Raw genomic sequence first — 16,408 nt, 5'->3', positions numbered from 1 at the left:
TGAACCTAGCCCCGATGCCATCCTTCAGGATGCACCAGGAAGTCAGTAAAGCGAAGTTTTTCAAGGAAACTGACGGAATTCATCTGACCGAAGAGGGGTATCGCGCCCTAGCCTGCGGGATCAATAAAGTTTTTCGAGAGAAGAATTTGAAATGATTGTGCAGTAAAACCATCATGTTTATTACCAATGTTTGATACGCTATTTTGATACTGTTTGATACCCAAGTGTTTGTTTGCAATGATAACAACTTTTGTTACCAAGATTTGTTAACGTTTTTAAAAAGTACGGCTTAAGAAGGCTAATTAACAATGCATTTTTCCAGTGAATCTTTTACTGATTGCGGTACAGTATTTTAACACATTGCGGTGTTTTTGTGGGTCTCTTACCTGCTGCGGAATAGACAAACAAATAAAAATTTGCGGTTTTTCAGTAGGTCTTTTACCTACTGCGGCTTTTCCAGTGAGTCTGTTATTTATTGCGGTACAGTAATTTAACATATTGCGGTGTTTTTGCGGGTCTCTTACCTGCTGCGGAATAGACATAGTTATAAATTTGCGGTTTTTCAGTAGGTCTTTTACCTACTGCGGCTTTTCCAGTGAGTCTGTTATTTATTGCGGTACAGTAATTTAACATATTGCGGTGTTTTTGCGGGTCTCTTACCTGCTGCGGAATAGACATAGTTAAAAATTTGCGGTTTTTCAGTAGGTCTTTTACCTACTGCGGCTTTTCCAGTGAGTCTGTTATTTATTGCGGTACAGTAATTTAACACATTGCGGTGTTTTTGTGGGTCTCTTACCTGCTGCGGAATAGACATAGTTAAAAATTTGCGGTTTTTCAGTAGGTCTTTTACCTACTGCGGCTTTTCCAGTGAGTCTGCTATTTATTGCGGTACAGTAATTTAACACATTGCGGTGTTTTTGCGGGTCTCTTACCTGCTGCGGAATAGACATAGTTAAAAATTTGCGGTTTTTCAGTAGGTCTTTTACCTACTGCGGCTTTTCCAGTGAGTCTGTTATTTATTGCGGTACAGTAATTTAACACATTGCGGTGTTTTTGCGGGTCTCTTACCTGCTGCGGAATAGACATAGTTAAAAATTTGCGGTTTTTCAGTAGGTCTTTTACCTACTGCGGCTTTTCCAGTGAGTCTGTTATTTATTGCGGTACAGTAATTTAACATATTGCGGTGTTTTTGCGGGTCTCTTACCTGCTGCGGAATAGACATAGTTAAAAATTTGCGGTGTTCCAGTAGGTCTTTTACCTACTGCGGCTTTTCCAGTGAGTCTGTTATTTATTGCGGTACAGTAATTTAACACATTGCGGTGTTTTTGTGGGTCTCTTACCTGCTGCGGAATAGACATAGTTAAAAATTTGCGGTTTTTCAGTAGGTCTTTTACCTACTGCGGCTTTTCCAGTGAGTCTGTTATTTATTGCGGTACAGTAATTTAACACATTGCGGTGTTTTTGTGGGTCTCTTACCTGCTGCCGAATAGACATAGTTAAAAATTTGCGGTTTTCCAGTAGGTCTTTTACCTACTGCGGTATAAGAATGCTTATAGAAGCGGTTTTCCAGTGAGTCAGTTACTCACTGCGGAAGAGTAATATATCATTGTGCGGTTACTTTGTGGGTCTACCTGCAGTGAAATAGGCGAGTAGTTCATTAGAATTCGTGGTTTTCTGTTGGTGAATTGGTTTTGTCTCCAGAATGAGTTGTAGTGGTTTAAAAAAAGTTTCATAAGGATCAAAATGTTTTTCTTTCTCATTTTTCGAACTTTTCAGAAAATGCCGCTCGATACTTTGGTCTGTTTTTTGTTCATGAATGAGAAGCATGATTATCAAATTCTAACACTTACTGATGATCGATGGCCGGAAAGTACAATTACATTTAGGAGAACGCTCGGCGATCATGCCGAAGTAAAAATCAAAGCCCGAAAAGTCTATGAAAGTTATTTCCTAATTTTGAAGGGTACTCAAGATGAAGTGACAGCTGAGTACGCAAGGTGTCTTCGGGAAAAAAATGAGGGCAGACTGGCTAAGGTAATTTGCATTCAAGTGATTCATCAAAGCAAAGTGGTTTAGTGAAAATTTTTAGATATACTTTCTGTTTGTCAGTTTCATTGGTGTAGATTTGCGTTTATCTTTACTAAAGTGGTCTAAATTGAGTGGTTTGTGGTAGATTTTTGGTAGTCTAATGAATCTCATTTGGTTCTTTTGGCAGGAAAAAAGGGATGGAGATGCAGAACGAAATGACTTATCGAGAAAGAGCGCTCCAGAAGAGCAAACTAATCTTGAGGTAAGGTCGTTTCTAAGTTGAGTTGGTAGCAACTTTTCAAGTAAATTCTGAAGTTTTTTGATTGCCTAATGAAGGGTTTGTTCGATTGTTTGTCGCAGAAAGGGACAGATATAGTTCATGAGACAGCAGTATCAAGAAAGAGTGTGATCTCGAAGGCAAAGTTAACTGAAATTGAGGTAAAAACTCTGATTGACTTGCTTTTTTTTCTTTTGATTTTGCAGTTGGTATTTATTGTCAGATAGAGAATTTATCGTCGCTTTTGAAATATAGTAACTGCTTGTTCTCTTTCTCCTTAGGACAAAAACACGGAAAGATCTGAGGGAGATGATGAGGTCAGTCACAAAGAGCGTCAAGCGAAGGGCTCTAAAAGAAAACCTGAAGTCGAGGTGTTTTTTTTAGATAAATTGCTTTGGTTTTCCAGAATTTTGAGGTGTTTTTTTTAGTGTTGTGAAACGCACAAGAAAATAGCCCGAGTGCTAGAAAAAGATGAGGAATCTATGAAAAAGGTCTTTGCGAACTTCCACAAAGATATGCAAAGCCTAAATAGTCGGCTTGCCTCCAAATTAAAGGAGATAAAAGATATAGTTAGTGTAGTTTTTGCATTCTATTGGCTTTCTGATGTCTAGATTGCATAACAAAAAAATTATTATAGACCCGTTTAAAAACAGAGGTCCAAGAATTCAAAAGCACGAGCCCAGAGAGAACTTCACTTGAGGCAACTAATACTCCACTATTTGCGCCTGGATCATTCAGTGACCCGGCGAAAGCCGGGAAGGCTCTGAGGATCAAAATTTTTGGACAGGAAGGTTTGATCAGTGAGCTGATATCACCATCAAAGGATCGGAAACAGCAAAGAAAACCTGCAGACTCAGAAAAAACTAAGAAGTTTAAAGGTTGTTAATTTTTCCAAAAAATTTTTTCGCGTCGTTTTGATTTGCATGTTCTCCAATATTTAACTCATCAAATTTCTGCCCAAATCCTCTTAAATTTATTAGTTTTCAACTCATCTGGAAAATGTAGGCTAATATCAGAATTCAATAAAAATGAACTTTTTTGTTTTGTTTGTAGCCGAAATCAACGCGTTGTTCCCACCTAACCAATACCCAGATGCGTATGACACAGCCCGGAAGGCAGCCAATAAAGCCGGTGACGATCGCAAAAGATTTCAGTTGAGAAAAAAGAAGTTGTTTAAGGACTTGAACCAAAATGAGTGAAGAAAAGAACGTACAACTGTTATGCTAATTTTCCTCAGGATTAATTGTTGCTCTTAATGTTTGATGCGTTCTTGTTTTTATTTACTTTAGACTGCTAATGTTATTAGTTTTATTAGAGTCTGATATGTAAAAATCAATGGCGAAAAAATTAGAATTATCAAAGACCACTGAATTTTAATTTCGATGTGCCATTTGTTTGTAATGTTGTAAAAAATTTTACGGTTTTTCAGATAATTTAGATAGTTGAACTTATTTGAGATGCTTTTGAGTTCAAAATGTGCTTTAAAATGGCAAATTTTACGTCTCGTATCCTATTTATTTTAGACAAGTAGTCCATCGCTGTAGTTTCTGAACATGTTCTGATTGATCTTTCTTTTCAAATTTTTGAGCTCTTCAAAGGAAACCACTGCCGGGTTTTTTGGCCTTTTCCAAACTGGGAATTGTTTACCAAATGAGTAAATTTTATAAAACAAGTCTGATCCTATAAAATTTGAGACGGTAGGGCCCTGAATTGTGGGTGCCTCTCTTCCGAGGTTAACATGATGCAATCAAATTTTTCATGCATTGTGTAATCAAACTAAGTAGTTAGAAATATCAATACATTCTTTTGAACTCACATTAGCTGATTTATGATCAGTGGTCTGGCATTTTGTTTTGTAATCTTCAAGTGTCTTTTCCCTACCATAGTATTTAAGACAAATGGGAAGAATTTATAAACGAAGATTGAGTTATGCAATTAATTGTAAAGAAAAAAAGATTTTGAGAAAACTTCCAGAAATCTCGCAGAACAACATTAAATCAAGTCAGGGACAAACAACTGATGATTCATGGGAATTGTCATCCAGTCAGCGTGACGCGTCTCAATCAAAAGGTTCTCAGCGCATTCTGAGGCAACATCCTCAAAAAAGATTGAATGAATCCGATTCAGAGTTTGAGAGCGAAGAGTCTGTCAGACTCATGCTTTTGAAGAAAAAATTTAGATGGATTTTTGTCGACGATATCAGTGTTTTAACCCTTACTCCAGTAAGCGATTCTTGGCCAAAAATGAGTTACTGCGAAAAATATACAATGTTAGTTGACTCAAAGATTTTTCTCACTTTCAAATCTAAGGAGTACGAATGTCGACTTCTTTGCAAGGGGCCAGAGGTCAGTTTGAAAGGAGTCGAGGATTGTTATCTTGCCGTGTTGAATGGTGGTGCCAATCCGTCAGAACTGAAAAGTAAAAATGACGATCTTGAACCTTTGATGGAAGAAAATGATGTTTCCTCTGGAGACAATGACGATTTCTTGCGTGATAGCATGTCTTCAGTCGTAGTCTCCAATTTTAGTCTTGGAGGGGGAAAAAATAATGAGCAACCAGCAGACTTGCATTCAGAGGTAATCGTTTTCCGTTAACCTTTTTCGTAAGTAATCTAAATCTGTGTTCTAAAAATGATTCCGTTCCGGGTAAAAACAAGTTATGTTCTGAAACTAAATTGTCCATTCAGTCATTCTCAAGATTTTTTAAGGTCCCGTCTCAGACTATTCAACATCCTGAGTACCCTATCTTGGTCCACTCGTCTTCGCCGATTGTTCGCGATACCAACTTTTGTGAGGCAATTTGTGATCCCTTTGAAAATTTTCTGGCTTCTCACGAAGAGAACATGAAAGCAATTGCCGAGGCCTTTGAGCTGAAACGGAACACTGAGCTAAAGAAAAGCAGAAACCTTCTCGATGCCATCTCAAAATGTGTAAGTTTGTTTTGTCTTATCTAGTCAAAACATCTCTCGGGGTTACGTTCTGCTAACGGTTTTGTCTTTTTAATGTAGCTGTGGTTTTACCGTCTTTTCGTTGATGAAAATGTTTTGTTTCCTTAGGTTGTTTTTCCTCTCTAAATGTTGACTTCTGTATTTAGTCATCAAAAAGTAAAGAGAAGTACGACGTTGCAGTCAATGGTTTCATGAGTATTGATGGACATCCGGAGCTTTGTAGTAAAACAATCAAACCTGTGATTCACAAGGGAGAAGACCTAATGAAACTTTTTGCCGGCAGTGATGTACAGCATTTTGCCAGGAGTTTAGCCGACAAACTAATTGAAAAAAAAGATCTGGAATTCAAGATGCTCTCACCGCGTAAACTTTCAAAAAAAGTGGATTTCCGAACTGCTCTTGACGATGATGTACAAGAAAATTTTCGAGGTAATTTCTGTCATTATAATGCTTGCAAGTTTTTTGACGGCTGTTCAAAAATAATTTTTTCTTCGATAAGTAGCTCAAAAAGTCTTAAAATTTTTGATAGACTAGGTAGCTGTCCTATTCTTTTTATGCTACGTAACTTCATTTTGTGTTATTGGTTTTCAGCTGTCATTGAGCAGAAGTACCCGCTAACACCTCTTGTTGCGTATGAAGCTGCTAGAAGTTCAGTAAATCAAATGCTGAGAGATTCAGTCAGAGGAAAAAATGACAAAAATGTTTCACAGGGTTCGACTGATTAGACTTCTGATTTTCTTTTGCTGCCATGTAAACATTTCAATGTTTTTTAATCAGTGAACTGGTTCAGCTTAGTTTGCTTAGTATTTCGAATACAGTACTACATGATTAGTTGCTAATGCCTAGCTATGATTAGTTGCTAATGCCTAGCTAGTTGATGATAATCGTTTCTTAAATTAGATTTAGGTGTCTTCTACTTTGCTGTTTGTTGTAATTGTTTTACAATTCTTGACTCCTTCGGAACTATCATCTGAGTGTCCATTGCTTTTGACATGTGTTTGAATAACCGAAAACTCAAAAACCTATCCGAGTGAATCTGTTTCTTGTGCAGCAATGTTCCATCCTTCTTTTTTGTCCACTAAGTTGAGCAAGATTTTGATTCTATAATTAATACATCCGTAATACTTCAATCGCAGTATAATGAAGACATCAATTTATTGCAATTATTTAGTTCATACTGAGTTTTACTGTAGTATGCATCCTTTGAGTAAAAACTAAAATAATTTTCGCGTTTTATCTTGTCTTTGTCTGAGAGATGAATTAAGGGATTGCATGGATTTTGTTTTTCGGAGTTAGTAAGCTATACCGTTTGACAGGTAGAAACATTTCTAAATTGCAAAGACGTCTTTTACCCCTTGTTTGCTTACGCCATTTAGAAATCAGTGATATGCGTTATTCATATGTAATTTTCACCTGAGAGATCTATTCATTTAATTTGTTTTTAGATATGATTTCTGTCAAAGATTTGATTTTATGCGATGCCTTTGCAGCGAAAAAATTCCTTAATAATTTGGGTGAGCCGCAAGCAATGGTGGATTTATCTTGCGAAAATGTTTTCTCTGAGCGCCTCAGCAAAGACAAAGTTTTGAATAAGGTCAGTCGAATTTTTTTCTCAATATATGAACAGACCCACCAAAAAGGTTTTCATATTCTGCCGGATAGATTTGGAGGTTTCGGCATCTTCAATAAAAGCAACAAAGTTATAAAGCCTTCGTTCACACCGCTTGAATTTCCGCTCGGAATTGTCGAAAAGTTGCCTTCTGCTCTAAGAGCAGAAGTGACGGAATTATCTATTATGCGAAGCAGTAGAGACAGCGCAGAGAAAGTTTTACTTGGATCCTGTAGATTTAGTAACCATTCTTGCTCTCCTAATGTCAAATACTTTCAAGGCTTTAGTTGCGATCTGCCGTATCCTTGTGTGCGTTTACAAGTTTTGAAGTCAATCGAGCCTAATGAAGAACTTACTGTGTTCTATGGTGACTCTTTCTTCGGCAACGGTAACAAGGATTGCTTGTGCGAATTTCCAAGCTATCATCATGATTCCGAAGACGAAACAGAGGTGCCGTCTGGAATATCACAGCTTACTAGTACGCCGTTGGCCCCCACACAAGTGTCATCCGACGCCGCAACTTCAGAAACTCCTGAGATAAATCTTGAGTTCAGTGAACATTTGCAGACCCAGGGTTCTACTTCACGTAAACGCACTGCAAAGTTACAGCGGAAACGACGCATTAAATTTTTATCTAGCTTTGAAACTAACGAAGCTTCTCTCTTATTGTCACAAACACAGAGGGAGGCCAGATTTTTTGACTCGCCTTCTGATAATCAGACCCAAGAGATTGATGAAAGCTCTGATGAGATTTATTTTACTGCGAATAGTGAAGTTGAAACTGATGTTCACCTAAATTCTGATTCCGAGACAGAACTCATTGCATCGGATGCAAATTCTCAATCGTCTTCGTCAACCGATTCATCCGTTTCAGACAGCTCCTCGATAATAAATGTTGTAGCTGATTCTGATGTTCCTGGTTTTGATTTTGGCCTGGAAATCATGAAGAACAATATATCAGTCCAAAACTCAGTTATGTCGCTTCTTTCAATTACAACGAACCATTCTGCACCGGACGAGCTTCTGTATGACCTTATAAAGCGAGAAAGATTAATTGATGATTCAAAGACTTTTCCCAGTTATCATTTTGTGAAGAAAGTTCTTTCAGCAGTGTATGAAAAATATAATTTCACTCATCATTTGTATCCTAAGGGTGAGCTTATCTTAATGTCTTTCTTTACTCACTTATCTAGAGTAGTAACTTCTAATATTGATCAGATTATTAAATATTCTAAATGTAAAAGTTCTAACGCAGATATAAAATTAGAACCTTTAATTAGTTTCAACAAATTGAGAATACGCCTCATCATAAACACGGATGGTGCAAAAGTTAGAAAATCTTCTGCTGAATCAGCCTACCCGCTTTGGATCTCTATTGCTGATCTTCCCCCAATAATGAGGTCTAGCTTTAAAAATATCACCTTAGCAAGCGTTTGGTACGGGAATAAAGATGTCGATTGGGATAAAATTTTTGAGCACTACAGCTTGGAATTAGAGAAGCCAATAGAAGTGAGCGTCGATTCTACAACATACAAGATTGAGTTTGTTACGGTAATGCACGTTGCAGATCTTGTGTGTAAAGCTGAAGTTTTGCAGATGAAACAGTTTAATGGATATTATGGCTGCTGGTTATGTACACTGCGTGGTGTGCATAGATTCGGGGCACACTTTTATCCTCACTCAAAATCCTTTGAAATGCGCAGTCCAAATAAACAAAAAGTTTGTGCAGATTTCTATATCAGGAAAGATCACATTAAGAGAGCCAAAGAGGCTGATCCCGAAATTAATACTCTCGGGGTTAAAGGCTATCCCAAGCTTTTCAACGTCATCAGCAACTTACCCCTTACAAGCCCAGTGGACACAATGCATCAGTTGTATAAAGGAGTGGCCAAAGATATGCTTGATTTTTTTGTGACCTTGAATGGATCAATTTCATCAGTAGATTGCGCAATTGAAATTTTTAAGCCTCCCAACGAATTTAAGCGGCGAATTAGAGCACTAAAATATAGAAGCTATTTTAAAGCCAATGAAATGAAAGTTTTCCTGTTGTATTTGTTCCCGATCATTTTTCCTCATATAAAAACAAACGAATTCTCTAAAAGCAACATTCGTGACGTGTCTTATCTTGTTTTTGCATTGCGTTCGATGTACGAGACCGACCAAAACGCTAAAATGTGTGGTAATTTACTTGAAGCTTTTTGTTTAAGCATTAGCAAGAAGTACCCTCTAAAATCTTTCGATTCTATTAATTTTCACCTTCTACGTCATCTTGCATGGCAAGTGAAATTGTTTGGACCGCTTTGGGTGACATCCGCAATGTCATTTGAATCTGCTAACCATCATTTGATACAACCTGTCACAGGAACAGTGAATATCTGTAATCTTCTTGTTCAGCGATATATTCGAAAAAAAGAGATTGAATGCTCACGAATAAAAGACGACGCGCTTAAATTAATGCTTAATAAATCGTCAGTTTCAATGGAGTTTTGGGAAGGATACAATTTGGAAGAAAACACTAACACCATTTTTATTAGAAGACTATTCCCACAGTCCCGATTGTTTTGTCGATATCGTCTGAAGTCGCCTTTTCCAAGTTTGCTCGATTCCCTAAGTTATAGGAGGTCCAATTCAAACAGCTTCGTTCTGCTTCGCGAAGATCCACCCGAGGCGGCTCAAATACTTCTGTTTTTTGAAGAAAGCAACAGTATTAAATGTTATGTTGAATGCTTCAATGTTGTAGACGTTATCAGGCTTGACTTGCAGGGTACAGTTTTCGAAAGTGCTGAGAAATTGTTTAGACCGCTTGCTTATGTTATCGGAGAAACTGTCGAGAAAAAACAAGTCAGTGTTAATTCAATAACGCGAAAACTTGCTAAGTTTGAGTTTCGAAATCTGGTGTATTTACTGAGTTTATTGAATCATTTTGAGCACGACTAATTTTAGCATTGTAAATCTCGAAACTGTTTTTAATGTTTTAAGGAAGACAATTCGATGTGACAGTTCGTTTTAGAGGAGTAGTTTCAACGATTCGAGGGTTTATTAGCGATTTCATCATCCTAGTTGATTTTAATGTATAAAGTTTTTTGGTCTAATTGGCCTAAGAAATAATTTATCGCTACTGCTGCGGAATAGACAAATAGTTAAACAAAATTCGCGGTCTTCCAGTAGGTCTTTTACCTACTGCAGTATAAGAATGCTAATAAACAATGCGGTTTTCGAGTAAATCTGTACTTGTTTATTGCGGTACAGTAATGTAACACAGTGCGGTATCTTTGTGGGTCTCTTACCTGCTGCGGAATAGACAAATAGTTAAAAAAAATTCGCGGTCTTCCAGTAGGTCTTTTACCTACTGCGGTAGAAGAAGGCTAATAAACAATGCGGTTTTCCAGTAAATCTGTTACTAATTTATTGCTGTACAGACATGTAACACAGTGCGGTTTCTTTGCGGGTCTCTTACCTGCTGCGGAATAGACATAGTTAAAAATTTGCGGTTTTTCAGTAGGTCTTTTACCTACTGCGGCTTTTCCAGTGAGTCTGTTATTTATTGCGGTACAGTAATTTAACATATTGCGGTGTTTTTGCGGGTCTCTTACCTGCTGCGGAATAGACATAGTTAAAAATTTGCGGTGTTCCAGTAGGTCTTTTACCTACTGCGGCTTTTCCAGTGAGCCTGTTCTTTATTGCGGTACAGTAATTTAACACATTGCGGTGTTTTTGTGGGTCTCTTATCTGCTGCGGAATAGACATAAATAAAAATTTGCGGTCTTCCAGTAGGTCTTTTACCTACTGCGGTATATGAATGCTAATAAACAATGCGGTTTTCCAGTGATCCTGTAAGCTATGTGTTATAATTTGTTTTGTGACTTGGGGAGAGTCTTAGAGCGCGGATTTTTACCGTTTGCTCGGACTCAGTTCTCCCATAGTTGTTTGTTGGTAACTCTGCCGTAGCCAAAGTATTGTTATTTTTGATTGGGTTAAGAAGTTGTCCAAAATGAACCAAACTTGGTATGGAGTATCCTCTGTATAAGTAGAGTGTTAAACAAAAAGATTTTTTGGTATAGCTTGCCTCGCAAGAAAGTAAGTTTTTCATACGGAAATTTGCGAATTTCGCGATTAGCGAGTTTTAACTATAGTTATTTTAGATTGGGTCAGGAAGATGTCCAAATTGAACAAAACTTGGTATGGAGTATCCACTGTATAGGTAGATTGTAGGGTAAAAAGAATTTTTGCTATAGCTTTTCCAGGAAAAAAAGTTAGTTTTGCATACAGAAATTTGCGAATTTCGCGATTAGCGAATTTTAACTATAGTAATTTTTGATTGGGTCAAGAAGTTGTCCCAATTGAACCAAACCTGGTATGGAGTATCCACTGTATAAGTAGAGTGTAGAGGAAAAAGAATTTTTACTATAGCTTGTCTAGAAAAAAGTTAGTTTTTCATACGGAAAATTCCTATAGTTTCCGAATAATTTTGAATAGGTAACTTTTTAAATAAGTCTTTTTCATCGGGTCAAGAAATTGTCCAAATTGAACCAAACTTGGTATGGAGTATCCGCTGTATAGGTAGATTGTTAAACAAAAAGAATTTTTCGTATAGCCTGCCTAGCAAAAAAATTAGTTTTTCGTATGGAAATTTGCGAATTTCGCGATTAGCGAATTTTAATCATAGTTATTTTAGATTGGGTCAAAAAGTTGTCCAAATTGAACTAAACCTGGCATGGAGTATCCACTGTATAGGTAGAGTGTAGGGTAAAAAGAACTTTGCTATAGCTTTTCCAGGAAAAAAGTTAGTTTTTCATACGCAAATTCGCGAATTTCGCGATTAGCAAATTTTAACTATAGTAATTTTTGATTGGGTCAAGAAGTTGTCCAAATTGAACCAAACCTGGTATGGAGTATCCACTGTATAGGTAGAGTGTAGAGGAAAAAGAATTTTTACTATAGCTTGTCTAGAAAAAAGTAAGTTTCTCATACGGAAAGTTCCTATAGTTTCCGAATAATTTTGAATAGGGAACTTTTTAAATAAGTCTTTTTCAACGGGTCAAGAAATTGTCCAAATTGAACCAAAGTTGGTATGGAGTATCCGCTGTATAGGTAGATTGTTAAACGAAAAGAGTTTTTGGTATAGCCTGCCTAGCAAAAAAGTTAGTTTTTCGAATGGAAATTTGAGAATTTCGCGATTAGCGAATTTTAACTATAGTAATTTTTGATTGGGTCAAGAAGTTGTCCAAATTGAACCAAACCTGGTATGGAGTATCCACTGTATAGGTAGAGTGTAGCGTAAAAAGAGTTTTTATTCAATCTGGACAACTTCTTGGCCCAATCAAAAATTACTATAGTTAAAATTCGCGAATCGCGAAATTCGCAAATTTCCATACGAAAAACTAACTTTTTTTGCTAGGCAGGCTTTACCAAAAATTCTTTTTGTTTAACAATCTACCTATACAGCGGATACTCCATACCAAGTTTGATTCAATTTGGACAATTTCTTGACCCGATGAAAAAGACTTATTTAAAAAGTTACCTATTCAAAATTATTCGGAAACTATAGGAATTTTCCTTATGAAAAACTAACTTTTTTCTAGACAAGCTATAGTAAAAATTCTTTTTCCTCTACACTCTACCTATACAGTGGATACTCCATACCAGGTTTGGTTCAATTTGGACAACTTCTTGACCCAATCAAAAATTACTGTAGTTAAAATTTGCTAATCGCGAAATTCGCGAATTCGCGTATGAAAAACTAACTTTTTTCCTGGAAAAGCTATAGCAAAATTCTTTTTACCCTACACTCTACCTATACAGTGGATACTCCATGCCAGGTTTAGTTCAATTTGGACAACTTTTTGACCCAATCTAAAATAACTATGATTAAAATTCGCTAATCGCGAAATTCGCAAATTTCCATACGAAAAACTAACTTTTTTGCTGTTTTAATTTTGAAACGTCATTGTTTTTAGTTGTGTCGTTTATTGTTTTTTTAACTCAGTTAGGGTTGTAGTGGAAAAACAATTTTTGGTTTAGCTTGTATAGAAAAAAAGTTAGTCTCTTAGTTGGATTTTTCGCTTATTTGAAAATTTTATTTTAAAACGTCTTTTTTTCAATCGGATCTTAGAGTTGTCGAATGCTAACGAAAAGCAACGTAGGAGTCCCACTTTTTGTGTGGGTTGTAGTGGAAAAACAATTTTTGGTTTAGCTTGTATAGAAAAAAAGTTAGTCTCTTAGTTGGATTTTTCGCTTATTTGAAAATTTTATTTTAAAACGTCTTTTTTTCAATCGGATCTTAGAGTTGTCGAATGCTAACGAAAAGCAACGTAGGAGTCCCAATTTTTGTGTGGGTTGTAGTGGAAAAACAATTTTTGGTTTAGCTTGTATAGCAAAAAAAGTTAGTCTCTTAGTTGGATTTTTCGCTTATTTGAAAATTTTATTTTAAAACGTCTTTTTTTCAATCGGATCTTAGAGTTGTCGAATGCTAACGAAAAGCAACGTAGGAGTCCCACTTTTTGTGTGGGTTGTAGTGGAAAAACAATTTTTGGTTTAGCTTGTATAGCAAAAAAAGTTAGTCTCTTAGTTGGATTTTTCGCTTATTTGAAAATTTTATTTTAAAACGTCTTTTTTTCAATCGGATCTTAGAGTTGTCGAATGCTAACGAAAAGCAACGTAGGAGTCCCACTTTTTGTGTGGGTTGTAGTGGAAAAACAATTTTTTGTTTAGCTTGTATAGAAAAAAAGTTAGTCTCTTAGTTGGATTTTTCGCTTATTTGAAAATTTTATTTTAAAGCGTCTTTTTTTTCAATCGGATCTTAGAGTTGTCGAATGCTAACGAAAAGCAACGTAGGAGTCCCACTTTTTGTGTGGGTTGTAGTGGAAAAACAATTTTTGGTTTAGCTTGTATAGAAAAAAAGTTAGTCTCTTAGTTGGATTTTTCGCTTATTTGAAAATTTTATTTTAAAACGTCTTTTTTTCAATCGGATCTTAGAGTTGTCGAATGCTAACGAAAAGCAACGTAGGAGTCCCACTTTTTGTGTGGGTTGTAGTGGAAAAACAATTTTTGGTTTAGCTTGTATAGAAAAAAAGTTAGTCTCTTAGTTGGATTTTTCGCTTATTTGAAAATTTTATTTTAAAACGTCTTTTTTTCAATCGGATCTTAGAGTTGTCGAATGCTAACGAAAAGCAACGTAGGAGTCCCAATTTTTGTGTGGGTTGTAGTGGAAAAACAATTTTTGGTTTAGCTTGTATAGCAAAAAAAGTTAGTCTCTTAGTTGGATTTTTCGCTTATTTGAAAATTTTATTTTAAAACGTCTTTTTTTCAATCGGATCTTAGAGTTGTCGAATGCTAACGAAAAGCAACGTAGGAGTCCCACTTTTTGTGTGGGTTGTAGTGGAAAAACAATTTTTGGTTTAGCTTGTATAGCAAAAAAAGTTAGTCTCTTAGTTGGATTTTTCGCTTATTTGAAAATTTTATTTTAAAACGTCTTTTTTTCAATCGGATCTTAGAGTTGTCGAATGCTAACGAAAAGCAACGTAGGAGTCCCACTTTTTGTGTGGGTTGTAGTGGAAAAACAATTTTTTGTTTAGCTTGTATAGAAAAAAAGTTAGTCTCTTAGTTGGATTTTTCGCTTATTTGAAAATTTTATTTTAAAACGTCTTTTTTTTTCAATCGGATCTTAGAGTTGTCGAATGCTAACGAAAAGCAACGTAGGAGTCCCACTTTTTGTGTGGGTTGTAGTGGAAAAACATTTTTTGGTTTAGCTTGTATAGAAAAAAAGTTAGTCTCTTAGTTGGATTTTTCGCTTATTTGAAAATTTTATTTTAAAACGTCTTTTTTTTTCAATCGGATCTTAGAGTTGTCGAATGCTAACGAAAAGCAACGTAGGAGTCCCACTTTTTGTGTGGGTTGTAGTGGAAAAACATTTTTTGGTTTAGCTTGTATAGAAAAAAAGTTAGTCTCTTAGTTGGATTTTTCGCTTATTTGAAAATTTTATTTTAAAACGTCTTTTTTTCAATCGGATCTTAGAGTTGTCGAATGCTAACGAAAAGCAACGTAGGAGTCCCACTTTTTGTGTGGGTTGTAGTGGAAAAACAATTTTTGGTTTAGCTTGTATAGAAAAAAAGTTAGTCTCTTAGTTGGATTTTTCGCTTATTTGAAAATTTTATTTTAAAACGTCTTTTTTTCAATCGGATCTTAGAGTTGTCGAATGCTAACGAAAAGCAACGTAGGAGTCCCAATTTTTGTGTGGGTTGTAGTGGAAAAACAATTTTTGGTTTAGCTTAAATAGCAAAAAAAGTTAGTCTCTTAGTTGGATTTTTCGCTTATTTGAAAATTTTATTTTAAAACGTCTTTTTTTCAATCGGTTCTTAGAGTTGTCGAATGCTAACGAAAAGCAACGTAGGAGTCCCACTTTTTGTGTGGGTTGTAGTGGAAAAACAATTTTTTGTTCGTTAGTTCAACTGTAGATTTTTTCCGACAGTATTTAACCTATTTCAGCTCTCGAAACGTCCTCTGATCAGACAAAAGTGCGGTCGAAACGTCTCTCCGATCATTTCTTGCATTTTTTTTCCGCTCAAATTCCGATCATTTCTTGCATTTTTGATTCCGCTCAAATTCCGCTCATATCTTGCATTTTTGATTCCGCTCAAATTCCGCTCATTTCTTGCATTTTTTATTCCGCTCAAATTCCGCTCATTTCTTGCATTTTTTATTCCGCTCAAATTCCGCTCATTTCTTGCATTTTTTTTCCGCTCAAATTCCGCTCATTCCGGTCAAAAAAATGTAAGGGCTTTGAGCGGAATTTGCTAAACTGTCCGCTCAAATTCCGCTCATTTCTTGCATTTTTTTTCCGCTCATTCCTCGGCCCGGGAAAGCATTAACCTTCATGAGGTCCCACCCCATGTGTGGGTATATTCCTGCCTTCTCTGGGTGACCTTCTGATGAATGGAATTTACACCACCAGTCTATGTTCTCTGTCTCTATCGCTATTGTCGCATCGTCCTAAAAATATCACATTTGGTCAAAAAGTGGACAGCACTCTTGTCAATGGGAAACTGTGTCTGGGACAATGAAGCAAGGCAGTTTGAGGTAACTATCAATTTCAAAGTGATAAATATAAAATAATGGATCAGTCGCCCAGAAGATCTTGTACTAAATATCTATTGTTTTTCATTAACTCTTAATCTGGCATTTGAATTCTTTATTCCTTAGGTTTGAATTTATACCGGATAGCATTAGCTGGAATGTATTTTATTTTTATTTGTTTTTATTTTTAGCTTTATAGATATTTAAACAGATCCATCAAATGAATTATAGACCATAGGGAAGCTAAAATTAAGAAACAGAGTTGAATAGCAAACAAAATGTGAATAGAGTAAACAATGCAATCAAGGAAAACAAGCTGATGGTGTGTCAAACTAGCACTATGTGAGAAAAGGATAAATATTGAGAGCTGGGAAAAACAAAAGTATTGCAGTGTTAAATGCAAAAGAATAAATAAATAGGTCCGGGTATGGCTACGTGGACCCATGACATCCCGCACACAGGCGACACGTGACCC

At 36.1% G+C, this 16,408-nt stretch overlaps 1 protein-coding gene across 1 annotated transcript in view; it reads left to right on the top strand.

Annotated features, from left to right (window-relative positions):
• Positions 1 to 4,572: 4,572 nt before the first annotated feature.
• Positions 4,573 to 16,408, top strand: part of LOC142344983 (ankyrin and armadillo repeat-containing protein-like) — a 42,102-nt gene continuing 30,266 nt past the window's right edge. The window contains exons 1-5 of the mRNA XM_075397067.1: positions 4,573 to 4,881; positions 5,013 to 5,234; positions 5,399 to 5,681; positions 5,844 to 5,963; positions 7,184 to 7,886. Of these exons, the coding sequence (XP_075253182.1) occupies positions 4,573 to 4,881; positions 5,013 to 5,234; positions 5,399 to 5,681; positions 5,844 to 5,963; positions 7,184 to 7,886 (1,637 nt within the window). The remainder of the gene's footprint in view (positions 4,882 to 5,012; positions 5,235 to 5,398; positions 5,682 to 5,843; positions 5,964 to 7,183; positions 7,887 to 16,408) is intronic.

This window comes from Convolutriloba macropyga, chromosome 8 (genome assembly GCF_964194025.1).
Source record: "Convolutriloba macropyga chromosome 8, txConMacr16.3, whole genome shotgun sequence".
Lineage (NCBI taxonomy): Eukaryota > Metazoa > Xenacoelomorpha > Acoela > Convolutidae > Convolutriloba > Convolutriloba macropyga.
Note: the sequence above shows the minus strand (reverse complement) of the source record. Positions and strands in the feature narration are given on the sequence as shown.